The sequence below is a fragment of the Elephas maximus genome, chromosome 13, assembly GCF_024166365.1.
Source record: "Elephas maximus indicus isolate mEleMax1 chromosome 13, mEleMax1 primary haplotype, whole genome shotgun sequence".
In the NCBI taxonomy this organism is placed as follows: Eukaryota; Metazoa; Chordata; class Mammalia; order Proboscidea; family Elephantidae; genus Elephas; species Elephas maximus.
Genome location: NC_064831.1, coordinates 48,924,145 through 48,951,631, shown reverse-complemented (window position 1 = coordinate 48,951,631; position 27,487 = coordinate 48,924,145). Strand labels below are relative to the sequence as shown.

Genomic DNA, 27,487 nt, shown 5'->3' with positions numbered 1-27,487 from the left:
AGAACATAGTAGAACTGCCCCATAGGGTTTCCAAGGAGCAGCTAGTGGATTCAAACTCCTGAACTCTTGGTTAGCAGCTGAGCCTTTTTAGAAAGAGATAACGATAAGCCTGTAGAGCTTAGAAATATTTTTCAAAGGGAAAAGTATCTAAACCGGATCCTGAAAGATGGCCAGAACTTGGAAAGGCAGTGGGGAACAAAAGCATTCTTTAAAGGGGAAAAACGAGTGTTATAAAAGGCGCATGTGAGAAAAATCATGTTATACGGAGAGCTTATAATAAGATTCATACTTAGGATTTATGTATCAGAGTATAGGACATAGGGCTGGATGAGTAGACTTGATCAGACTATAGAAAAAACCTAAATAATACATTCATAAGTTAGGCTGCTTTTGAAAGTTTATAAGGGAACACACTTTATGCTTTTAAGTAGGGGAGTAAAAGATGAAATTGGAACTTTTGGAACGTTACACTGGTATATAGACTAATTTGGGAGGAACAGGAAATGATGGAGGTTGCAGGAATTCAGGCTGTGAAATGTCAGTGTACTAGGAAGGGAAAGAATTTCAAAGACAGAATCTCTAAGACCTTGCTGCCAAGGGTACACTACAGACAAACAAAATTGAGGCACAAAGACCTGGCAGTTACACAGGCTGACAGACAGAAGAGAGTGTTTGCAGTAGTTAGCCAGCATATCCCAGATGAGCATTTGGAAAAGAGGAGATGCTGTCCACTGTGGGCAAAAGTTCAATGTTCCATCATTGACCCCCTCTCTATAGTATATCTACATTAAAAAGATAAACTATTTTTTTTAAAGTCAGACAACGCCAACAACTCTTTTCCTTACTATAATGCTAGTTTTATCATCATACAAACTATTTTGGATGGTTGAGCTCATAGTATACTTTCCAGTTTGTGTTGTGCTTTTTTCATGTTATATTCCTACCCAATTCCTGCCTTCTCCCTACACCTTCTTTTCCATCTTATTTTATTAGACCTCCTGGCAATTATTAGCTATCTCAGCTTGTCAAGTTCCTTTCTCTATGCCCAAAGCCCTCCACCATGACATGCCCACATTTGACCTGCTCCAAGTATTCTAGTAACAGAAATTTCCAAATTAAAACTGACTTACTCGTTTTCCTCTAACCAATCAAAATTCCCATTCCCTTGGGCCATCTCAGCTAGGTGTTAGGAAAGCAATTAACACCTTTTCATATAATCCTTCTACTGGTGTTTGCTTATTAACTCAAAAGCATCTCTGATTCCTGCAGAAAACTAGAGTAATCTCATGAGAAAATTCAGATAGCTTAGAAAATTAAACAATTTGGTCTGGCAGGATTGGCCCTGAATAAAGTTTATTTTTTGTTTGAGGAAGTCTTCAGAATCTCTCTCCTCACATCACTCTTGCTTACTTTATCCCACCTCCCATGAGGATATTACTTTTATGCTGCCCCTAGTAGGTAAATTCTCTTACCCATGAATCCCAAATCTCTTCACCAACTCAAGATCTAGATGTTTTTCCAACAATTTTTCTTATCAAAAATATCTATCCTATGTTCTGCTTCCTCAGGGCTTTGCTAGCTAACAGTCAGATAAATTCAATATAGCAAAATGTGCTAATCATTTCTTACATTCCTCTTTCTAAAAAAGATGCCGTGCTACCATTTCCATAGTAGAGTACACCTATACTGCCACAATGGCTGCACTGTCCAGGCCTCCAAGGAACTTGCCACAGCGTATGCTCCGTAAATATTTGCTGGATTCAAAAACAAAAGATGATTAGTGGAAATTTCAAGTACTGTACCAAAAATATATTTGGAGTGGAGGGGAGGAGGCATATACTTTTGATTATACGAATCTTCTCAGCATTCTTTAAATCACATAAAAGGTGCCTAGATGGAGACTACAAGTCATTTCACCTCTCTGAGCTTTGGTTTCCTGATTTGTTAAAATAAAGAGGTAGGTCTCTTCAGCATTACAATTTTGTGATGCCTTCATTTCTGCATCAGTTTCACTCTTTTCCACTATAGGAACCTCTGCACTTAGGCCATCTTGCTCTGCTCATGGGTTCTCTGCCACAAGTTTATCCTTCATTTATGAAACTAAGAGAAGGGTTCATTTTGTTTCAGAAGGTATGCAGACAAAGGCAAGTAAAGTGATGGCAATAACGAGCAAAGAGGCGGTTAGGTAAATGATATCAACCTGCAATAACACAGATAGCAGAGCCAGAAAGGAGTTAGAAGCTGTGGGGTGAGTGGCAGCACAATTTAGGTCAATCCCGTCCAACAGAAATATGAGATATGTGTGTCATTTTAAATGTCCACATTTAAAAAAGTAAAAAGAAACAGGTGGAATTAATTTTAATAATATATTTTATCCAACGTGTTACAAATATTATCCTTTCAACATGTATTCAATATAAAAGTTATTAACCATATTTTATATTCATTTTTTGGCACTAAGTCTTTAAAATCTGGTGTGTATTTTACACTTAGAGCACATCTCAATTCACACTGGCCAACTTTAAAGTGTTCAGTAGCCACATGTGGCTAGTGGCTACCATACTGGACAGTGTAGGTTTAGGTGGTTATGGTCATGATCTGAGACTACAGAAAATACAGCAGAGAATGCTTAGATATGAAACAGCTTAGTCAGGAAACTGGGCTCAGAAATACATGTCCTCATTACTTATATATACTAGGCACTCAAAAAGCTGTTAAATCAACAGCATATCTGGACTACTGTGACTGTTTCCTATTGTCTCAACCAGACCATCTTGAAAATTGCTTTTAATATATTTTCATCCCACTTATGAAATGCAGCACTTGAAGATCAATATCCTGGGAGTTAGTGAGCTGAAATGGACTGGTATTAGTCATTCTGAATCCAACAATCACATTGTCTGCTATGCTGGGAACAAGTTAAAAGAGAATGGTGTTATATTCATTCTTAAAAAGAACATTTTGAGATCTATCCTGAAGTACAGCATGGTCAGTGATAAGTTAATATGCATATGCCTAAAAGAGAGACCAGTTAAAGACTTACTCCAATTTAAGTACCAACCACGCCAAAGATGAAGAAATTGAAGATTTTTACAACCTGCTGCAGTTTGAACTAGATCTAAAGTGTAATCAAGATGTGTTGAGAATCACTGGTGATGGGAATGCAAAAGTTGGAAACAAAGAAGAAGGATCAGTAGTTGGAAAATATGGCCTTGGTGACAGAAACAATGTCAGGGATCGCATGACAGAATCCTGCAAGACCAATGACTTATTGATCCAAAATACTTTTTTTTTAACCACATAATCAAAGAATCTACACATGGACCTTAAGGATGGATTTCATAGAAATCAAATTGACACCTGTGAAAAGAGACACTAGAGAAGCTCAGTATCATCAGTAAAGATAAAGCCAAGGATGAACTGCAGAACAGAGAATCAATTGCTCATGTGCAAGTTCAAGTTGAAGCTAAAGAAAATCAAAGTAAGTCCATGAGAGCCAAAATATGACCTTGAATACATTCCACCTGAATTTAGAGACCATCTCAAGAACAGATTTGATGCACTGAACACTAATGACTGAAGTCCAGAAGAGCTGTAGGAAGATATCAAGGACACTTTACGTGAAGAAAGTGAAAAGCCATTGAAAAGACAGGAAAGAAGGAAAGGACCAAAATGAATGTCACAAGAGACTGCAACTTGCCTTTGAGTGCGGCATAGCTAAAGCTAATGGGAGAAATGATCAAGTAAAAGAGCTGAACGAAAGACTTCAAAGGGCAGTTCTAGATGACAAGGTAAAGTATTATGATGAAATGTGAAAAATCTGGAGTTAGAAAACCAAAAGGGAAAAACACAATAGGCATTTCTCAAGCTGGAAGAACTGAAGAGAAAATTCAAGTCTTGAGTTGCAATACTGAAGGACTCCCTGGGCAAAGAACTGAATGATATGGAAAGCATCAAAAGAAGAGAGAAGGAATACACAGGGTCACTGGACCAAAAAAATCTGGTTGACATCCACCCATTTCAGGATGTGGCATATAATCAAGAACCGCTGGTATACAAGGAAGAAGCTCAGGTCACACTGAAGGCCCTGGCAAAAAAACAAGGCACCAGGAGTTGAAAGAGTATCAACTGAGATGTTTAAAAAAACAACCAAACAGGTGCAGTGATGGATGTGCTTACTCATCTGTGTCAAGAAATTTGGAAGACAGCTAACCGGCCTACTAAATGGAAGAGATCCATATCTGTACCCATGCCAAAGAAAGGCCATCCAATGGAATGTGGAAATTACCACACAACATCATTAATATTACTAACCTTTGAGCTAATGCTCAGCAGTCATATTACATCTCCACAAGTCATTCACTCACTCACTGTTCTAGGCATTATTTTATACCCTCTTATTAAACTTTCAACACTTCCTCCCTCATCCTCACTCCCAGCTGATGACTGTGCTTCCTATTTCCAGAGAAAATAGAAGCAAATCAAAAACTTGCCACAAGCTACCACAACCACACCTATCTACCTTCCTGCATCAACTTTTATATATTCTGTCTTCTATCTTGCTATGGATGCACTATCTGTACTAAGACTAATCCTTCTATTTGTCTGAAACACTCTTTCCAATTCCTTTCCTCCAATTTTCTCTTTTTTCAACAGCTTTATTGAGATATAATTTGCATAATCATACACTACACCCATTTAAAGTATTGAATTCAAAGTTTTTTTTTTAGTATATTCACAGCATTGTGAAACTATCACTATAATCTAACTTTAGAATATTTTCATCCCTCTGAAAGAAACCCTGTATCCTTCAGCAATCAATTCCCTTTTTCTCCCTAATCCCTCCTCAGCCCTAAGCAACCACTAATCTACTTGCTGTCTCTGTAAATTTGCCTATTCTGCACATACAGTATAAACAGAGTCATAAAACATGTGGACTTTTGTGACTTGGCTTCTTTCATTTAGCATAATGTTTCCAAGGTTCACCCATGCTGTATGTAGTATGTGTCAGTATGTCATTCCTTTTTACGGCTGAGTACTATTTCATTGTATGGATATACCACACACTGTTTATCCATTCACCAGCTGATGGACATTCGGGGGTTTCTAATTTTTGGCCATTATGAATAATGGTGCTATAAATATTGGTGTACAGGCTCTTGTATGGACATATGTTCTAATTTGTCTTGGGTATATACCGAGGACTGAAATCACAGGGTCAGGTGGTAATGCTGTGTTTAACTTTTTGAAGAGCTGCCAAAGTGTATTTCAAAGTGGCTTCCTTATTTTACATTCCTACTGGTTATGTGGTTAAAAGCTCGGCTGCTAACCAAAAGGTAGGCAGTTCAAGTTACCAACTGCTCCTTGGAAACCCTATGGGACAGCTCTACTCTGTCCTATAGGGTCACTATGAGTTGCAATTGACTTGATGGCAACGCATTTGGTTTTTTTGGTTCCTGGTTATGTATAAAAAAAATTATTGGAATTAACATATATTTTGTTATTTTCTAGATGTTTCCTTTTTTATGTAGAATTTTAATGCTGGTCAGAAAGAAGGCTGTGGCAGAATAATAAGTACAGTAATATACTGATAAAAATTTTTAATTATGAGATTCAAAGGTAAAATTGTAAAATAAACTAATAGCACTTCGGAAAGGTGATATCTGGTAATATATTAGCTTTAAAAACTTTGTTTTCTTTTGAAAAAGATATAACATCATCCATTTTTCAACACTAACCTAAATATTCCATCAGCTGTTCAGCAGTTATGATTTCCATCATCGGTGGAAGTTTCACCTGAAAAAGAAAGTATTATTTCTATAAAATCAAATAGTTTCGGTAACTGAGGTATTTCTTGCAGCCAGAAACACAAGTATGTACGTATACACGTATGTGCAAAAGTATTCACCTGCTGTGTCTATAAAGTAATATTTATTAAAATCTTTATAAAATGTAACAAAGTCAATCCTATCAACATAAAATTTACAGGTTAATATAAGCTCTTATAGAACATTGAGAAATCTTTTTCAAAGCCAAGTACTATGGCCTTAACTACCCAGCATGATTATCTTTAGGCAACAGTGTCCTGCACAGCAGAAAATGTGGTTAAAGGGCAGGCAGAGACACGAATGTGTTGGGACCGGTCGCCCATGGAAGCAGTATTACTAAAGCCAGGCTTGAACACGGTTAATAGTCAGTCTACCTTGGCCATTTTCATTGCTGAAGGGCTAAAATGAATATATTAGTATTAGTCATACACTGAAGAATTCATACTGTATAATTTCATTATACTGTAAAGTTCAACAACAGGCAAAATTGAACTATATTATTTATAGCTGTACACTTAGGTGCTAAAACTATAAAGAAAAGTAAGGACATGGGTATTATAGAGCTCAGGATTATGATTACCCCTAGGAGTAAAGGAAGGAGTTATAGATGGCAAGGAGCACACAGTGAGCTTCTAGGGCACTGGCAATACTCTGTGTCAAGACCTGCGTGATAGTTCCACTGTGTGTGCTTTGTAATAACTTGTTAAACTGGAAAACTCTGCTTTACGCACTTTTCTGCATGTGTTACACTTTAGAATAAAAAAGTTAAAAGTAAGTACATACATCATAGTCATGCTTAAGTTGGAAAACCATGAAAACTCATTAAAGTTAATTCAGCTGCAAAAACACATTAGTCTAATTTTTCAAATGAGTTGTCAGATGAGCTACACGAATGTTACAGTCAATGACTGTATAGGAGAAAAATAAATGCTGTAGGTGGAAAATCAGAGTAATGGAGGAAGACTCGTTAACAACCTGCGTTACGCCGGTAACACAACCTTGCTTGCTGAAAGTGAAGAGGAGTTGAAGCACCTACTAATGAAGATCAAAGACCACAGCCTTCAGTATGGATTGCACCTGAACATAAAGAAAACAAAAATCCTCACAACTGAACCAATAAGCAACATCATGATAAACGGAGAAAAGATTGAAGTTGTCAAGGATTTCATTTTACTTGGATCCACAATCAACAGCCACGGAAGCAGCAGTCAGGAAATCAAAAGACGCATTGCATTGGGCCAATCTGCTGCAAAGGACCTCTTCAAAGTGTTGAAAAGTGAAGATGTCACCCTGAAGACTAAGGTGCGCCTGACCCAAACCATGGTATTTTCAATTACATCATATGCATGTGAAAGCTGGACAATGAATAAGGAAGACCGAAGAGTTGACGCCTTTGAATGGTGGTGTTGGTGAAGAATATTGAATATACCATGGACTGCCAAAAGAACGAACAAATCTGTCTTGGAAGAAGTGCAACCAGAATGCTCCTTAGAAGCAAGGATAGCGAGACTGTGTCTTACATACTTTGGACATGTTGTCAGGAGGGATCAGTCCCTGGAGAAGGACATCATGCTTGGCAAAGTACAGGGTCAGTGGAAAAGGGGAAGACACTCAACGAGGTGGATTGACACAGTGGCTGCAACAGCGGGCTCAGGCATAGCAACGACTGTGGGGATGGCGCAGGACCGGGCAGTGCTCTGTTCTGTTGTGCGTAGGGTCGCTGATGAGTCGGAACTGACTCGACGGCACCTAACAACAACAATAATATGTCAATGATTGGAGAATGGCAACAAAATTAAAAATTCTCCAGGAATAATCTTTTGTTCAACCAAGGAAATCATCTAGATCAGAATTTTCTCTAACAATTTCCCAAACTACTGAAGAAGGTGCTCTGAGGGTTTATGTTATGAAACATGCTAATAGCAAGTCATAATTTTGTTGTTGCTGTTGTTTTAAACAATGAATAAAACAAGCCTTAAAAAATTCCTGTAAAACAGAACAGATTGAGACCCTCTGAGGGTATATATGACAGGTGGTCCTCATGATCTTGTCGTCCAGCGGATTTATCACTCAGCTGAAAACCAAGGGATGCCATGGAGGATAGGATCATTACTTGATTCTAAATTATTTTTATTCTCTGTGACATATTTTTCAATTGTGACTCAAAATGGACTTCAGATTGACAAAGAAAACTTAAGAAATACTGATTTAGCAAAGAATATAAAAATAATTCTGAAGAAGTTTTATCGGACAGTACTGCTCTATATCAGGCACTGGCAAATTACAGTCCACCATCTGTTTTTCTAAATATTCTAGGTAAAGTTTTATTGAAACACAGTCATTCTCATTTGTTTGTGCATTGTCTTTGGCTGTTATTATGTTATAATGACAGAGTTGAATCTTTGAGAAAGAGACTATATCATCCTGAAACCCTAAAATTTTTACCGTCTGGTCCTTTACAGAAAAAGTTTGCTGACTCCTGCTTTAGATGATTCTTGCTGTTAGGCGCCCTCGAGTCAGCTCTGACTCATCGTGACCTTATGTACAACAGAACGAAGCCCTGCCTGGTCCTGCACCATCCTCACAATCATTGCTATGTTTGGGCTCGCTGAATCCATATCATTGACGGTCTTCTTCCTTCTCACTAACCTTCTGCTTTGCCAAGCATGATGTCCTTCTCCAAGGACTGGTCCGTCCTGATCACACATCCAAAGTAAGTAAGACAAAGTCCCACCATTCTTGCTTGTAAAGAACATTCTGGCAAATCTTTTGGCAGTCCATGGTATATTTAATGCTCTTTGCCAACACCATAATTCAAATGCATCAATTCTTCTTCCATCTTCCTTATTCATTTGGATGATTCTTACTTAATGGATGAATCCAACCATTATTATATAATATTATTTCAAGGTGTTTCAGTACCACTTTTGAAGGTCTGATTATTGTATTAAGATTTTTAAACCAGTGACATTTACATTCTAAAAGATGAACAATTGCCAGATCAATCAGAAAGTCCTATTTATACCTAAAAATATTTCTTAAATAAGTTAATATGTGAACATTCTCTTATTCTAGAGAGATTCATTGCAGAAATGTATTCACCAAAAAATTTCATAAACAAATAACTTATCCTCTCCTTCGGTTAATACTATAATCCTAATATAAAGTTTTCAGAATAAGAAACTCAGGCCCTAAGAAGTATATGTGTTTGGGAAATATATTCTAAAATCCTAGATTTCTACAAACAAATGATTTCAGGGTTTAGCTTTGAAATTTTCAAATAATAATGCCCTAACATATCTTGTTTTAAACATTTAAAGTAGGAAATGACAATCTCTCTGCTGATTTTAGAAATGGAACAACAAATACACAAATATTTTAACAGGCTTATTCAGAAATATACTAAGTGGCGTATTCATTTTCTGACTCTTAGCCAGGAAAATATTCTGGATGTTCATTAAAGCTACGGACAAAAGCGTTAACAGTGAAGAAATGCCTGCCTCCCACTAACAGTTTGGAGTAATCAAAAAATCCCAATTTTCTGACCACACGATAAAGATCTTCCAGAATGCTTACTTCTCTTTTTGCTTTCCTCCAGCACCACCACCTCAAAATCAAGGGCCACAAGTTTTGTTAACCCGAAGACTTTAACCCCTTTGCCTCTTTAGATTTTATTGAAAAAGAAACAGGTTTTGGGATTGCTGGCTAAGAATATGTAATTAACAACTATAGTAATCTTTCTGAATCTCTCAATTTAAAATTTCACAATGAAAAAAATGGTTAATCAAGTATGACCGAAGTTCTTAGATGGTCCTCTTTTAATAAAAATCTATAACATACTGTTTGTAAGTAATAAGTACTTTACTGTATACAAGGGTACTTGGAAAGTATTCTAAGTAGCTTATAATATTCTTCCCTAACATTTGAGCAAATCCTAACAGTCCATATTAACACATAGTTCTAAATGAATAGAGCCCAAATAAAATAAATACGTTATTATCTAGGAAAATCAATTATGTCCTAGTCAATAAAATGCTATTGTATTAACTAAAGATGTGCTGAGCAAATTAATAATATAAGCAGCACAGCAAGAATATTTAAATTAATAAAGGGAAACAGCTACACCAACTCCAAATACTGTACCATAGGGTAAAACTTCATCAATTCAGCCTAATTATTCTATGACTGACACAGTGGCTGCAACAATGGGCTCAAGCATAACATCAATCATGAGGATGGCGCAGGACTGGGCAGTATTTCATTCTGTTGTACACAGGGTCTCTGAGTCAGAACCGACTCGATGGTACCTAACAACAACAATTATTCTATAGATTTTAATCATTTAAATAGTGAAGTGTGTTCTTTTGTGGTTATGAGGGGGGAGGGAGGTAGGGTGGGAGAGGGTTATTTACTGATTAGTTAGTAGATAAGAACTACTTTAGGTGACGGGAAGGACAATACTCAATACAGAGAAGGTCAGCTCACCTGGACTGGACCAAAAGCAAAGAAGTTTCCGGGATAAACTGAATGCTTCAAAGGTCAGCGGAGCAAGGGCGGGGGTTTGGGGACTATAGCTTAAGGGGACGTCTAAGTCAATTGGCAAAATAAATTCTATTATGAAAACATTCTGCATCCCACTTTGAAGTGTGGCGTCTGGGGTCTTAAATGCTAACAAGCGGCCATCTAAGATGCATCACTTGGTCTCAACCCACCTGGATCAAAGGAGAATGAAGAACACCAAGGTCACACGATAACTATGAGCCCAAGAGACAGAAAGGGCCACATGAACTAGAGACTTACATCATCCTGAGACCAGAAGAACTAGATGGTGGCCGGCCACAACCGATGACTGCCCTGACAGGGAGCACAAAAGAGAACCCCTGAGGGAGCAGGAGAACAGTGGGATGCAGACCCCAAATTCTCATAAAAAGACCAGACTTAATGGTCTGACTGAGACTAGAAGAATCCCGGCAGTCATGGTCCCCAAACCTTCTGTTGGCCCAGGACAGGAACCATTCCCGAAGACAACTCATCAGACATGGAAGGGACTGGACAATGGGTTGGAGAGAGATGCTGATGAAGAGTGAGCTACTTGTATCAGGGGGACACTTGAGACTGTGTTGGCATCTCCTGTCTGGAGGGGAGATGGGAGGGTAGAGAGGGTTAGAAACTGGAAAACCATCACAAAAGGAGAGACTGGAAGGAGGGAGCGGGCTGACTCATTAGGGGGAGAGTAAATGGGAGTATGTAGTAAGGTATATATAAGCTTTTATGTGACAGACTGACTTGATTTGTAAACTTTCACTTAAAGCACAATAAAAATGAAAAAAAAAAGTGAAGGGTGTTTGAGAAGAGGCTCAAATGAGGCCAAAACTAAAAACAAAACCGTCTGTTTAAAGTATTGATAAAATCTTACGCAGGAATATAAAACTTCCCCAAAAGTGCTATGTCAGTATTTTGATACATGTTATTTTGATATTCTGATGGGTGAGGGAAATGCAGGAAACTCAGCAGTAAGACATAAGAAGCAGCTTATACAGGTGGTGGTATATAGAAGAATGACAAAAAAAATCTTGTTAAATGCTTAAGCCAACACTAATTAATTAATAAGTAGTCAAGAAATTCACAGTTTTTGAGCCAACAACTCTTTAAAGTTGGGGAGATACTTGAGGAGATATAAAATCGAATATTTACCAGTAATTGCTCTTTAGGAAAGAAAGTCAGAAAAAAAAAAATTATGTGTATTGAACATGTACTAATTGCCACCACTTGCATATTGCCTTATTCCATAGCAGTCCTATGAAGCCAGCATTATTATCTTCTTTCAAAGAATAAACTAAAGCTTTAAAAAGTTAATTTATCCAAAGCAAGTAGCAGAACTGTGATGTGAATTGGTATCTATCCTTTCCCACTAACCCAGTATTTACAGACTTTTTTTAAAAGAAAAAAACAGCAAAAACACTTTCGTCCAATGAAATCTCATGTAGTACATTATCTGAAATATATTTTAAATGAAGAATCAACAGAACTTTGTGGCCAACGGAAAGTAGAGGATGATGGGAACAGAATACTCAAAGTCCACTCTGAGGCTCAGGATGCTTTGGCATTGTGAAGTTTCACATTCTAGCAGAAAGCTGCGATGGAACTCAGGAGACAGCCATTTTTAATTTGAGCATATTATCTGATTCCTGTGCTGCAGTCTAATTTTGCATTAAAGTAAAATAAAAACTCACTGCAGTCCAGTGGATTTCGACTCACAGCAATCCTACAGAATGGAGGAGAAGTGCCCCAGAGGGTTTCTAAGGCTGTAATCTTCGTGGAAGTAGACCGCCACACCTTCCTCCGCAGCAGAGGCTGGTGGGTTCGAACTGCCGACTTTTCTGTTAGCAGCCAAGTGCTTTAACCACTGCCGTCACCGGAGCTGATTTTTGCATTACTTAATGAAAAAATGGAATGACTAAATAATTATAATGTCTTCTTAAATTTCACTAATTTTGAATGTGTAGTAAGTTATATAGCATTCATAGCTTTCTTTAATGTTAAAACTGTAAAAAAAATTCTTTTGAAAATATTAGAAGCATTATTAATGGGAATCAGAGGGAAAAATGTAGCCAACCCCAATTTTTTCAAAATAAGGACTCAAAAATGTAAGGATCCTTTCACCATGCCTTTAATTCTGGGTCCAGCAAGTAAATTTTATGCTTTATAGGATTTTTATAGCTATTATATACCATGTCTTATATATTAATTTCTAATATGTACTGTTCATTTATTATTAAGAATAAGTACTATACTTAAAAAAATACTAAAATTCAGACATTTTAGTAAATCTAACTTCTTGCCATTAGTGTTTCAAATCAGGTAAATTTATGAGACAACATCCAACTGAAGCACTTTCACCATCAATTTCTATCGTACTTTAGGTTCCATCCTCAGAGTAGTAACTGAGGCCCATTTAAAACTATTCAAAATCATCAGTGCAGATACAGTCGCATACATTACATTTCCGAGAACGTCCTATTTGCACGTTCGGACCAAAGGAGAATGAAAACCTTTGAATTACATGTAAAATAGGACATATTTTTGTTTACTTTTTAAAAAATTTTATTGTGTTTTAGGTGAAAGTTTACAACACAAATTAGCTTTCCATTCAAAAATTTTATATACAAATTGTTTTGTGACATTGGTTGCAATCCCTGCTATGTGTCAGCACTCTCCACCTTTCCATTTCCAGCTGGGGTTCTGAGTGTCCATGTATCCAGTTTTCCTGTCCCTTCCCACCTTCTCAGCTTTCCTTTTGGGCAGGTGTTGCCCATTTTGTTTTGTATACTTAATTGAACAGGAGAAGCATGTTCCTCACGTGTGTTACTATTTGTCTAATCTTTGGCTGAAAGGTGGACTTCAGGAGTGGCTTCAGTTCTGAGTTAGTAGAGTGTCAGGGGGGCCTATCTCGAGGGTTCCTCCAGTCACCATCAGATCAGTAAGTCTGGTCTTTTTTTTTTGTGTGAGTTTGACTTTTATTCTACATTTTTCTCCCTAGAACCCTCTATTGTGACCCCTGCCCCAGTGGTTGGTGGTAATAGCTGGGCACCATCTATTTCTTCTGGGCTCAGGCTGGTGGAGGCTGTGGTTCATGTGGACTGTGGTTTATCAGTCCTTTGGACTAATATTTTCCTTGTGTCTTTGGTTTTCATTCTCCTTTGCTCCAAACCGGCAAATACGACATTTTTGGAAATTTAATGTTTGTGAACATATCTGCATTGAAGAATGCTGTTACAGGGAGATTTAGTAGTAAAGAAGGCATCTTCAGGTCAAAATTCACTGAACTTATATTTAAGAAGCCTCAGCAAGCCCGCCATGCTGAAAAATCTCCTGAAACCAAAACTGACTGTGAAACTTTCATGTTAATTGCTTGAAAAGATATATGGGAAAAGGTGAGACAAGAGAAGTAGTCCAGGTGGGAGACAATGGTGGCCTGAATCACGATAGTGGCGATAGAGAAAGAGGTTGCTAATTATCGAAAATATCAGCAAATAAATATGTTTAATACACTATAATGAAAAGGTAAGCTCCCTCACCATGGAACTCATGCAAGGGTCTGAAACTGGTAGTGGCAGAGACTTCAGAAAACATAGGATAAAATGTAGAGGGGCTGAAAACAGAAGTCATCTGTATAGAGCGGCTAGAACACCAGGATTTATTCTAAGGCATCATGAAGTCTATTTCTGCTTTCTCTGACTTTATCACTGGCTTTCCCACCCTGTTTTGCCCCAGACCTCCTGTCCACCTGTCTTATTGGTATGTTGGACTTGAGCCTCCCAAACAAGTATCCCGAGTAAGAGCTCATACTCTACAGTGAGTTATAACCTTACCTTGTACAGGTTATAAATACTCTTAAGTGCCTCAATTTCCTATGCATGCAAAATAGGAACAGTATCTACATGAGGATTTCATGATGTGGTTGAGAAAATTAAAAGAGATTGTATATAATGCATGTAAATACTTAGCACAAGTTGAGGTACAGAGACAAAATGGATACGGATAAGTTCCCAAAATATAGTGTAACACAGATGAATCTAGAGGAGATTATGCTGAGTGAAGTAAGTCAATCACAAAAGGCCAAATATTGTATGATCTCACTATTATAAAAAGACAAGAATAGGTATACATATACAAAGCAACGTTCTTTGGTGGTTACCAGGAATGGGAGGGAGAGAGAGGGGAATCACTTTCTAGACAGTGGACACTTGTTACTTACGGTGATGGGAAAGAATACTGAATAGGGTGAAGTCTTCACAACTTGACCAAGGTAAATGATGACACGAAGAAGTACACAAGAATAAGGGACAATTTTGTAAATGTTTTATAATATATACAGAAACCCTGGTGGTGTGGTGGTTAAGAACTACGGCTGCTAATCAAAAGGTCGGCAGTTTGAATCCACCATGTACTCATTGGAAACTCTATGGGGCAGTTCTACTCTGTCCTATAGGTTTGCTATGAGTCAGAATCAACTTGACGGCAACAGTTTTAGTTTTTTGGTTTGTTCATGATATGTGGAAACCCTGGTGGCGTAGTGGTTAAGTGCTATGGCTGCTAACCAAAGGGTCGGCAGTTAGAATCTACCAGGTGCTCCTTGGAAACTCTATGGGGCAGTTCTACTCTGTCCTATAGGGTCGCTATGAGTTGGGATCAACTCGACAGCACTGGGTTTGGTTTTTTTGTTTGGTTTATAATATATACAATTTAGTAATAACAACTAAAAATATGTGTGTGGTTACATAGATATGTATGCGTATATATATGTATATATAGAAAGGCACATATATTCATATGACGTGAAAATATATCATGTATAGGTGTATCTGTAGGCACATGTATATACAGGTTTATGGGTACTGCATATATATTCATATATAAAATAAAGCACATAGAGGGCACAGTTACGAATACTTCTTAAACATAAACAAACACAGAATTGGTTTACTGAGTTTGAGGGTTTCAGACTCTAATCTTGTGGGGCAACTTAGTCAACTGGCACAATATAGCTCATAATGTTCTATATCCTAGTTCAGTGAGTAGTGTCTGGGGTCTAAAAAGCTTGCGAGCAGCCCCCTAAGATACAACTATTGATTCTACTCATCTGGAGCAAAAGAGAAAGAAGGAAACCAAAGACTCGAAGAAATTAGTCTACAGGACTAACAGTTACAAGAACCACACTCTCGACTACCTTGAGACCAGAAGAACTAGATGGTACTTGGCTACCACTATCAACTGTTCTGACCACGGACACAATAGATGGTTCTGGATGGGATGTGAGAAAAATGTAGAACAAAACTCAAATTCCTAAAAAAAAGGCCAGACGTACTGGACCAGTAGACTAGAAGAACCCCCAAGACTATTGCCCTGGGATGCCCTTTAAACTTGGAACTCAAGCCACACCCAGAGGTCACCTTTCAGCCAAATGAGATTGGCTCAGAAAATGAATAATATCACCCATGAGTACTGTGCTCCTCTAAATAATCATCTAAATGAAACCAAACGGTAAACGTTTACCCTAGAGGAAAGATGAGAAGGTAAGGCAGGACAGGGAAGCTAGATTAATGGAAAGAGAAAACAGGAATGGAAATAATGAGAATGCTGACATATTGTGAAAAATGTAACCAATGTCACTGAACAATATGTATAAAAAACCCGTTGACGTCGAGTCCATTCTGACTCGTAGTGACCCTGTAGGACAGAGTAGAACTGCCCCGCAGGTTTTCCAAGGAATGCCTGGTGGACTGGAACTGCCGACCTTTTGGTTAGCAGCTGTAGCTCTTAACTGCTACACCACCAGGGTTTCCAGAACAATATGTATAAAAATTGTTACATGAGAATCTTATCTGCCATGTAAACAAAAAACACAATAGAATATTAAAGGGAAAAAGAAACAAAAACAGCACAGTATCTGGACATGAAAATAACTGAGTTATTACTGTTATTATTCAAAGCCCTACTATTGCTGGTACTGCCTGTGCTCAAATGTCCTTCACCTGGGGCTCAACATAGACAAAGATGGATGGGAGCAGGGAGATTTTTACCGAAAGCCTACTTAGAGCAAAAACAAAACCAAACCCAGTGTCGTCAAGTAGGATTCCGACTCATAGCGACCCTAAAGGACAGCGTAGAACTGGCCCACACAGTTTCCAAGGTGCGCCTGGCAGATGTGAACTGCTGACCCTTTGGTTACCAGCTGTAGCAGTTAACCACTATGCCACCACAGTTTCCACTAAGAGCAAAGGGAGAGAGAAAGTGGCCACATCTATTACTGACAGGACGGCAGCACCCAGTGGTAGTCCTTGTACTATCATCGGCCCTCATCCATTTCCTGTCACTTTTATCTCACAAATCCAGAGCTACGACATTAAACGTAATTCTTGGGAGGGACTGGAAATGAAAGCCTCAAAAATGTTACTTAAATCTTTTGTGTAAACAAAACCCCACCATTATGTGAAGTTTTTCATCTCTTCTTACAAGATCTATATTTAAAACAGAGTAGGCTTTTTTAAAAACAATAAACACACTTGAAATATCTCAAAAGAGTTTTGTACTTCCTCTAGGGAAAGGAGAATATGAAAAATCTATGGGATTGCAGTGTTCCCAAAAGACAGGGAAAAAAACAAAACCTAGTCAGAAGCAAGTGAGTCCTGGTGGTGCAGTGGTTAAAGTACTCTGCTAAGAAGTGTCCTGAAAAGTTTGAGCAAAGAAAAGTGATCAAGGTGGGAGGGAGAACTGGAGCAAAAACTCATTGCTGACAAGAGGCCTACCAGCCTCACTCTGCAGGTATGAACGAGGCAGAGGATTTGTTCATTTCTTATTTGTCCAGTTGAACCTTCATGAATTTTATGTTAATAGCCTTTTGCTCATTATTCTATTGAGTCGTTCATATTTTTCTTTCTAACTTAAAAGGACTCTTTGTAAATCAAATGTGCCCTTAGACTATTATAATACAGCAAGCATTTCCCTTGGCTTATAATGTGTCTTTGTTTGCCTTTAAGAAAAAAAAAGTATCAATTCTGTTTTATGAGTTTCAAAGTTTGATGTCTGGAGAAATGACCTTCATGTAAAAATGTTTGCTTCAGCACCCTGGGATTCTTCCCTTGACTTGCAGCAGGTGTTCTCAGCTCCCACTAAGCAGAGAGAGAAGACGGGGACAAGCATTTCCTATCCAAAGGGCTAGGGAGGAGAGGGAGATATGACTCCAGCATCCTAAGGGCAATGCAGCCATTCTTCTGCTGAAATGCTGGTATCTACACAATAGTTAAATACACAGGACTGTATGTCCTCTATCACAATGTACAGTATAAACCAAAAAAGCCTGTTGCTGTCAAGTAGGTTCCAACTCAGAGCAAGCCTATAGGACAGAGTAGAACTGTCCCATAGGGTTTCCAAGGCTGTAATCTTTACGGAAGCAGGCTGCCACATCTTTCTCCTGTGGAGCAGCTGGTGGGTTCAAACCACTGACCTTTCAGTTAGCAGCTTAACCACTGTGCCACTTTGTGTACAATATATATATATATATATATATATATATATATAAATGGAGCAGCTGGTGGGTTCAAACCACTGACCTTTCAGTTAGCAGCTTAACCACTGTGCCACTTTGTGTACAATATATGCATACATATATATATATATATACATAAAACCCACCATACCCGTTGCGATCGAGTTGATTCCAACTCATAGTGACCCTATAAGACAGAGTAGAACTGCCCTGTACGATTTCCAAGGAGCGCCTGGTGGATTCAAACTGCCACCCTTTTGGTTAGCAGCCATAGCTCTTAACCACTACGCCACCAGGGTTTCCATGTACAGTATAGGTTATACATTTTTTTGTGTGTGTTCGTATCAGAACCTAAAGTCTTTCTATAAGAAAACAAAACTATGACAAAGTAGGGACTCTCTCTATCATTAAAGTAATACCTTCTTAAACATCAAAATTTTATTGTTCTTTTTCTCTAAAGTGAACTTGACCACCTATACTCTGAGAATTCCATACGATCCTGACTTTTCAGTGACCTTGTTCCAACACCCATCCTTTTCAGCACCATCTTTCCTACTCTACTAGCTTCTTCATGCAGTTGCATCTGACAATGGTAATAACCACTTTTTCATTACACTCTCTCTTCCTGACTACTATCAAGGCATTATTCTATTTCTAGTTCTCATTCCACATCTCAAATTGTGCCTGTGCTGGTTTTTTTTCCTTTCCTTTTTTTTTTTTTTCGCCTTTCTTTTTCTTAACTCTTCACATTTCCCCCAAGTTTAATCTTTATTCCTCTCTTTTCTCTCCGTCCTTACTTCTCAACTGAAGAATGGGGTGGGAGTGGGAAACAAGAGGGAGAATCGGGAGAATGTTTATGCTGGCAATATGTAATTCCTCACATGTATTAGGATGGAAAAAAGTTAAGACCAGTCGCTCACCAGTCTCTATGAAGAATTCATTTATTCTCATAGTTACCATTCTTACATCCTTGTAATAATTCCCCAATTCAATTTTTCTCTGTAATTTTGACCCCTTTCCTGAGACTCAGTCCATGCTTTCAGTTGCATAATATTTTTATGTCCCACTATCAGACATTTCTAACTTGACACATTTCAAACCAAACTTTGGCATCAACCCTCCCATCCAAAACAAGATTCCCTTTACAACTTTCCTATCTTTTAAATAACCCAACCAATCTCTATGGCCCAGATTTAAAAAAGTAAAAGTGATGTCATGCCCTTCATTTCTTATATCCAGTGATCAGTTTGTCAATTAGGCTGCTACATTATCCTCATCAAAGAGAGTGAAAAGGAATTCTCCATTCCAAAGGATTATCTTCACCAATTCTTCCTGCTATACTCATTACAATTCTATCCTAGTCTCATCTCAGACTAAAAGACTGCTTTCATCAGGTCATTCCTCTATCCAGCAACTTACAAATGTCTCCCTACTATTAAAAAAAAAAACCAAACCCAGTGCCATTGAGTCGATTCCGACTCATAGCGACCCTATCGGACAGAGTAGATCTGGCCCACAGAGTTTCCAAGAAGCACCTGGTGGATTCGAACTGCCGACCCTTTGGTTAGTAGCCGTAGCACTTAACCACTACACCACCACCAGGGTTCCCTACTATTAGCTGTATATAAAGTCTAAACACCCTTAGTGATGGGCCCTCTGAAATCTGACAACTATCTTCACACCCTATCTACTATTTTTCTCTACTACAGCAGTTCTTAAACTTTTTGGTCTCAGGACTCCTTTACATTCTTAAAAATAACTGAGAACCCCAAAGAGCTTTTGTTTGTGTGGGTTGTATCCACTGATATTTACCATGTCAGAAATTAAAATTGAGAAAATTTTAAAATACAAGAATACACAGGCACGCAATTCCATCAGCCATCAGAGCAATGATCTCATCACACATTACTTAGCCTGGAAAACACCACTGACACTTGTGAGAGGGTAAGAGTGAAAAAGGGAAATGATATCTTAGTATTATTATGGAAATGATTTTGACCTGTAGAACCCCTGGCTCACTTTGAGAACACTGCTCTCCCAGCTCTGGCTTCACTTACTCTGTCTCCCTATCAATCGTCAATGATTACTGATGAGTCATTTTTGTGTACTAAATCAATAGCCTGAAGGCAGAAAGAAGTCTGAGAACCAGATTTACAAAATAGTCTGCAAACTCATTAACATACCTGCTCTTTCACAGTCTGATCTAACCTATCAATTTTATTTCCAGCTCTTGCAATTTCCTTCCCCTCTTCCACTGCACTCCAGCCAAGACTAAAAAAAAAAAAAAAAAAATTTTTTTTTTTTTTTTGGAGACCACAAATTGAACAAGCCCTCTTCCTCAGCATCTCTGAATACACTATTCCCTTGCCTGGAAGGCCTTCTCTCACTCATCCTTCAGACCCAGTCACAGCTAACCTCCCTCTCCTATGAAGCCTTCCTTCCACACATGCTATCCCCAGTTACCCTTTCTCTGTAATTACATCGCACATTTCACACCCTCTAGAACTTCTCACGTTGCATTGTAACTGTTTACATGTCAGCCTCCCCCACTAGCCAGTGAGCTACATGAAAGCAGACACTTACTCATCTTTGTATTTCCAGTACCTCACACAAATGTTTGATCATTCACTTGAACTGTCTCTGAAAGAGGTTAATACTCATCTATCCCCAAGTACTCTAGACCACAGTGCTTACTCCTTCCTCTTAACTTCTATATAGATAATAAGAACAAAGAAAAAACTGAAGGAAGCTTTTTAACAATGGACTATCTACCAGATATGATACCAAAAGCACGAGAAGCAGAAGACAATATAGATAAATGGGACCTCATAAAAATTAAATACTTTTGTTCATCAAAGGACTTTATCAACAAAGTGAAGAGACAACCTAAAGATGGGAAAATTTGGGGGAATAATATCCAAAATACACGGGGGGGGGAACCTCCACAATTTAACAAAAAGACAGACAATCCAATCAAAAAATGAGCAAAGGACTTTAACAGACATTTCACCAAAGAGGACATATGAATGGCCAACAAGCACACGAAAACATATTCGACTTCATGAGCATTGTTGTTGCTGTTAGGTGCCATTGAGTTGATTTTGACTCATATCAGTGACCCTACAGGACAGACTGGAATTGCCCCCATAGGGTTTCCAAGGAGCAGCTAGTGCATTGGACCTTTTAGATAGCAGCCAAGCGCTTAACCACTCCGCCACAGGCACTCGATTCTGACTTAGGGAGATGCAAATCAAAACCACAATGAGACATCACCTCACCCCCACTAGAAGGGCCATGATCAAAAAAACAGAAAATAACAGGAACCCTCATCCACTGCTGGTGGGAATGCAAAATGATACAGCCGCTATACAAAACAGTTTGGTGGTTCCTCAAACAGTTGAAAATAGAACTACTGTATGACCCCAGCAATCCTAATCCTAGGTATACACCCAAAAGAATTGAAACCAGGAATGCAGACAGAAACCTGTGTTCATTGCAGCACTAGTCACAATAGCCAATAGGTAGAAACAACCAAAATGTCCATCAACAGATGGAGTAACAAAATGTGGGGCATACATACAATGGAGTATTACTCAGACATAAAGAGAAGTCCTGATATATGCCACGACATGGATGAACCTTGAAAACGTGCTGAGTGAAGTAAGTCAGTAACAAAAGGACAAATACTGTATGATTTCTCTTATATGAAATAGGCAAAGAGATGGAAACCACAGCTTATTAGTGGTTACCAGGAGTAGGAGGAAGAGGAGAGGGGGATTTATTGCCTAGGGGGCACTGAGTTTATGTTAATGGTGGTGGAATTCAGAAAAGAACAGTGATAATGGTTGCCCAACACGAACAATGTAATCAGTGTCACTGAATCAGACATGTAAAAATTGTTGATTTGACAAATGTTTTGTTATGTGTATTTTTATCACAATAATTTTTTTTTTTTTTTAAGTCTAAAGGAAACTAATAGGGATTCCTCCCTACAAAAAGACTAGGGGACTGTGGCCTAAGGAGCAAGACTAACTCCCTAGTCTGACAGTCAAGGGCCTCCATCAAGTGAGTCTACTTTGCCTTTTCAATCATACTTTTTGTTATTCTCCAAAATGAACTTTCCACTCCTATCATCCAATAAATACACTCACAAATATCCATTCTATTTTCATTCCTTTCTCTATACGCTTACCTCTCAAAGGAATTCCATTTCCCCGCTATTCTAAATTCTCCTCTTCCTTAAATGCTTGGTTCAAGGTCCACAAATTCTGTGAATCTCTCTGGGACTATGTTTCCCCTTTTTGGATATCTAATGCATGTTCAGTGTGTTTCATATACTCTGGTATTTACAGTATGTTGTTTTGCATTGTTTTTTACCAGTTTCATGTAAGTCAATGTTGCAACCTTAAATAGCTTGACAGCTCTTCAAGAGCAGGCACTGTCTTTATTCAAAACATATTTGAGTGCCATTATGTACAAGGTACTGGCAAGATTTCTAATCTTATTTCTTTTGTATCAGTCCTTGCTAGTAACAGGAAAATAAAACCACATAATAAATACTCCTTGCTTTATTAACTTACTTCCTTACTGGTCAGAATAATCCACGCTATTTTTTTCTAGGGAACATTTTACCTATAAACCTAATTATCAATTTGAAGACAAACTATGTGCTGTGAGATGCATCCTTTCAGTGCCCTAAAACTGCAAGCTTAAATAAGACACTTCATTTAAAAGGAACTCACTCAAAATTCTCAATATAGTTACTGTAGAAGGGCATTTGCCATTTTTTTCTCCTTTACCTTGGATATGGAAACCCTAGTGGTATAGTGGTTAAGAGCTACGGCTGCTAACCAAAAAGGTCAGAAGGTGGAATCCACCAAGCACCCCTTGGAAACCATATCGGGCAGTTCTACTCTGTCTTATAGGGTTGCTGTGAGTCGAAATTGACTCGATGGCAAGTTTGTTGTTGTTTTTACCTTGGATATATATATTTTTTATTTTAGCTGCTATAAATTTAGCTCCCTTAACACATCTTGAGAGGAGCCCTAGTGGCTCAGTGGTTAAGCATTCTGCTGCTAACCAAAAGGTAGGCAGTTTGAATCTACCAGCCTGTCCTTGGAAACCCTGTGGAGCAGTGCTACTCTGTCCTATAGGGTCACTGAATCGGAATAGACTCCAAGGCAATGGGTAACACATTCTGATGGATGGTTACTGATAATAATGTCAAACCATTTAAGGAGAGCCAAAGAAATCAGGCAAGTAAAAATCACACATAAGATGAAGACATAATCTTTGAAAATCGAGACGTTATGGTAATTGGGTCTCAGCTCAATCCTTTTCCTTAAATAAAATTTGTCTAAAGAGCCACATCTTCCTTATCCCCCGTTCTTTAAGTACCCACTCAAAGGGGCCAAGCATCAGTTGGTAAATTAACCAAACATAACCATCAAAACTTGCTCCGTGATATCATGATGGTAACTCCTGAAGATCATTTCCCTCAGTTCTTCACCGTTTTGGGTATATGATAGCTTAAGTAAGAAGAAATAACAGATATATCGGGACTATAAAATAAACAATAACACCTGTGAAGAATGTGCCTCTTAGAACAATTGACTATATGAGACCAAAAGGGCAACATTTGCCGAAAACCAAAGATAAGAAGGCAGGGAGGGCCAGGGAAAGTGGGCTAATAGAAAGGAGGAACCCAGAGAGGAAATGGGGAGAGTGCTGACACATCGCGGGGATTGCAACCAAGGTCATGAAACAATTTGTGTAAGAATCGTCGACTGGAAAACTAATTTGCTATGTAAGGTTTCACCCAAAGGACAATAAAATGTTTTAAAAAAATGATCATAGGAATTAGGATGCTCTAAATCCTAACAAATCCTAACAGTTTGTAAGTGTATCAACCACGCAAGTGAATGGTGAACTTCTGTTTAAGCACTCCAAGAAAGACCTGTGCGAGCAATCCTTCCTGAAACACACCTGGAGATACTCTCTCGACCAGGGAGTCCCGGAATGAATTTCATTAAGAGCTAAAGGGGCCTCCTGAAGGAGGAAGAAAAGGAGGATGCCATCAGCTGACACAGGGCAGCTCCCTCGCCCCGCTGTCCCCGCTTCCCAAAAGCTACCGAAGGTACCTTCCAGGCCAGAAGCAAAACGTTGAGGATAGCCAGCAAGGGGCAGGGTCCGTTCTCGTTCTGTGTGATGATGGGGGTGTTCTCCTCCTTCCACTGGATCCACTTGATGTGGTAGACAGACTGTCCCGGGAAGCGCTCTCTGGAGGCTGCCAGCACCTGAGCGGCCTCCTCCTGCGCCCCGGACCGCCCCGCCGCGCCCTCCTCGGCGTCGGGAGCCCTGCTCTCCGCGCCCTCCTCGCTAGTGAACTCGGAGCTGCTGGGGAACGAGTGCAGGTTAGAGAAGGACTCCAGGGAGTCCAGGCTCGGCGAGTCCCCAGGCGGGCTCGGGTCGCTGCCGCTGCTGCTGAGGCCGCCGGCGCTGCTGGGCTCCTGGGAGCCGGCCCGGCAGGTGTCGCCGGGCTCCGCGCGGGCTCCCGCGTCTGTGGCCGGACCCCGCCCCTGGCCCGCGCCGGCCTCGGCGGTCTCCGGGGAGCCGGTCACCTTGCGCTGCCCTCGCGGAGGCGCCCTCGGGGCCGCACAACCCTCCGACTCGCCCTCCTGCAGGTCCGCGCTCGGGAGGGCGCCGCGGGGCCCGGGAGCCGGAGGCGAGCCCGTGGGCGAAGCCGGGGCCGGGAGGCTGCTCCCGGCGGCCGCCGCCCCCTGCCGGTCCCCGGCGCCGCTCTCCGCCGTCCCTACCCCGGGACCATCCCCGGCGGCGAGCCTGCTCTCCCGCGGCCCTTCCTGCGGAGAGCCGGTCCCCGGCGTCGGCCCGACCGCCGCCCCGTCTTCTAGCGGCTGCAGGCTCCCGGGGCCGCTCTCCATGCCGGGCCGCCCGCCCTCGCTCTACCCAGACCGCGGCCGGCTCTCCTCAGCCAGCGCCTCGGACGCCATGACAGCGGCACTGGCAGCGACAGCGCCCTTGCGCGGCCTCGGCCAGGCACGTCACGGGGAGGGCACCGGGAGCGCGCGCGCGCCGCCGCGCCAGCCGCCCGCCCTGGGCGTGCCTCCCTGTGACTGCGCGCCGCCGGCTGCCGCGCGCCCGCTCCACTCCCGCGCGCGCGCCCGCCCGCCCGAACTCGCGCTCGGAAGGCGTGGCTTGCGGGCGTGGCCGAGAGGGCGTGGTCGGGGCGTGGTCGGAAGGGCGCGCCCTCGCGGCCTCAGATCCAGTAGGAACACATCTTCTCACTCTGTGGCCGGAAGTTGAACTCCGGGGCAGCCCGACCGCGCGCGGCTTCTTTGAAGGCGCGGTGAGCCGCAGACGGAGGGGCTCTACCTCTTCAGACCCGGGTCGCTGGTGGCAGAGCTTTAGGCTCGGAGTGGGCGTTGTTGTAGCTTTTGGAAAAGAGTACGTCCCTGAAGGCCCGAGAGACTTGTTCGCCCAGCTTGTCGTGTGGCAAATTGAGGGGATGCCTTACTGGAAGCGGACTCTAAAGGTTGGGCTCCCTCTGGGTGCTTGGATGGCCGCACTGCCCAAATGCCTGTGTTGCCCGCTTCTCCTGCTGAAACGTTCGCCCTGCACGCGGCGTCGGTGCGGCTGTGCAGACGGGTCTGCAAGGCAAAAGCCAAGTCTTTGTGGCTTCGTTAAATTGACCTCGTTTTGTAGAGAGTGTGAAGCGCCTGCTCCTGAAAAAGTCTTTTTTTTCTTCATTAGAATTCACTCTTATTTCGTGAAGCCTTCCTTTTTTTTTAAGCCCTGGATGCCCAGTGGTTAAGAGCTACTGCTGCTAACCAAAAGGTGGGCAGTTGGAATCCATGAGTGGCTCCTTGGAAACTCTATGGGGCAGTTCTACTCTCTCTTACAGGGTCGCTGCGGTCGGGATCCACTTGAGGGCAGCGGGTTTGGTTTGGTAAGGCCATGCAGTTTTCAAAGAGAGCGACAGAGCAGGCTGGGCGTTTGGTTGGGACAAAAAGGATGTGGATTTTATTCTGACCTGTTCCAGGGAAAGACATCTGTGATGGTTAGGATTGTGTGTCGACCTGCTGGCCATGATTCTCAGTATTTATGTGTGACCACTCCCATGACCGAATCTGCTGTGAGTGAGTAGCCAATCAGTTGAAAGGGAGTTTCCTTGGAGGTGTGGCCTGCATGCCAATATAAGCAGTTCTGGCTTTTTTGCTCACTCTGCATCCTGTGGCTGCCTCTTGTTTGCCTGACCTCCAGCTCTTGGGAATTGAGCTACCAGCTTATCTGCAAACCTTGGAATTCCTCCATCTTCACAGCCTGAGAGCAGGAGCCCCCAACCTGCGGATCTTGGGTTTGCCAGCCTCTGCGGCTACGTGAATTGAGAGAAGCCTCTATCCCGATCCATAGACTTGGGACGTTCCAGCCTCTATAATTGTGTGAGCGGATTCCTTGATATATGTATATTTACATGCTTTATTGGTTTTGCTTCTCTAGAGTACGGAGCATAAGACAGTATCTTTTCCACTTAGGTTTTTTTCTTTCAACATTTTCTAGGATCTGAGGATACAAAAATGAAAAGATAGGCCTTCCTTGGTAAACCTGTTGCCGTTGAGTCGATTCCAACTCATAGTGATCTATAAGACAGAGTAGAGCTGCCCTATAGAGTTTCCAAGGAGTTCCTGGTGGATTCAAATTGCCAGCCTTTTGGTAAGCAGCCCTAGCTCTTAACCACTATACCACCAGGGTTTCCCTTCCTTGGTAGTCTTATATATAAATATCTCATGCATAGTAGACTATGATGTTTCTGTATCTCTGTTGGTTAACGAAGATAGACAAGATTGCAAAGTAATATTTTACTCAGTGAACATATTGAACACATTTGAGTGCAAAGTGCATTGCTGAATACAGTGTTTGGCACTGGGGGTGCCATGGTAAATAAGAGAAAGGGCTCATGTATTCATGGGGCTTACAATCTACAAAAAAAAAATTTTGCTGTATTTTTAATATCTGCTTAGGAAGTTTTCCTGAGATTGCAGAATATGGAGCCCCAAACAATATATGTGTTAATTGTTTAATGAGAAATTAATTTGCTCTGTAAACCTTCATCTAAAATACACTAAAAAAAAGAAGATGGAGCCCCTTCCTCTTTTTACATTGACAGAATATCATGATATTTATCCAACTCCTCATAAACAGGAAAATTTGAGGATAATGGAAAGCTTCTTCAGAATGTTGAATTAGGAATTCTGTGTGATTTTGCTCTACATGTCAGTCCATAAAGAAATCCTGTTGCTTAGAGTTTTTGCCTGAAAAAAGAGTCGCAGAACGTTAACAGATTAAGTTATATGCTGCTGGATTCAGTACTTTACAGTACTTAAGGCCATTAAGTACATACAAGAATATTACAGATTTCAGGAAACTCAAAATTCAGCATGGTACCTGGAATGTAAGAATGGTATCTGTAAAGGTGTATTATATGAATAAATCGAATGAACCATTTATAAACCAATGAACCGTAATTAGAGTCAAAAATCATGAAACACAGTTCTCAAATAATGGCCCTTTATCATTTTTCAGAAATCCTACA

General features: G+C 40.5%; 1 protein-coding gene across 4 annotated transcripts in view; it reads right to left on the bottom strand.

Moving 5' to 3' along the window:
• Nucleotides 1-24,927, bottom strand: part of MINDY2 (MINDY lysine 48 deubiquitinase 2) — an 88,591-nt gene extending 63,664 nt beyond the window's left edge. For all 4 annotated transcript variants that reach the window (XM_049905501.1, XM_049905500.1, XM_049905503.1 and 1 more), the window contains exons 1-2: nt 24,018-24,927; nt 5,739-5,796 (exon numbers count right to left, since the gene is read on the bottom strand). In XM_049905501.1, the coding sequence (XP_049761458.1) occupies nt 5,739-5,796; nt 24,018-24,818 (859 nt within the window). In that variant the 5' untranslated portion in view covers nt 24,819-24,927. The remainder of the gene's footprint in view (nt 1-5,738; nt 5,797-24,017) is intronic.
• Between the last annotated feature and the right edge of the window lie 2,560 nt (nt 24,928-27,487).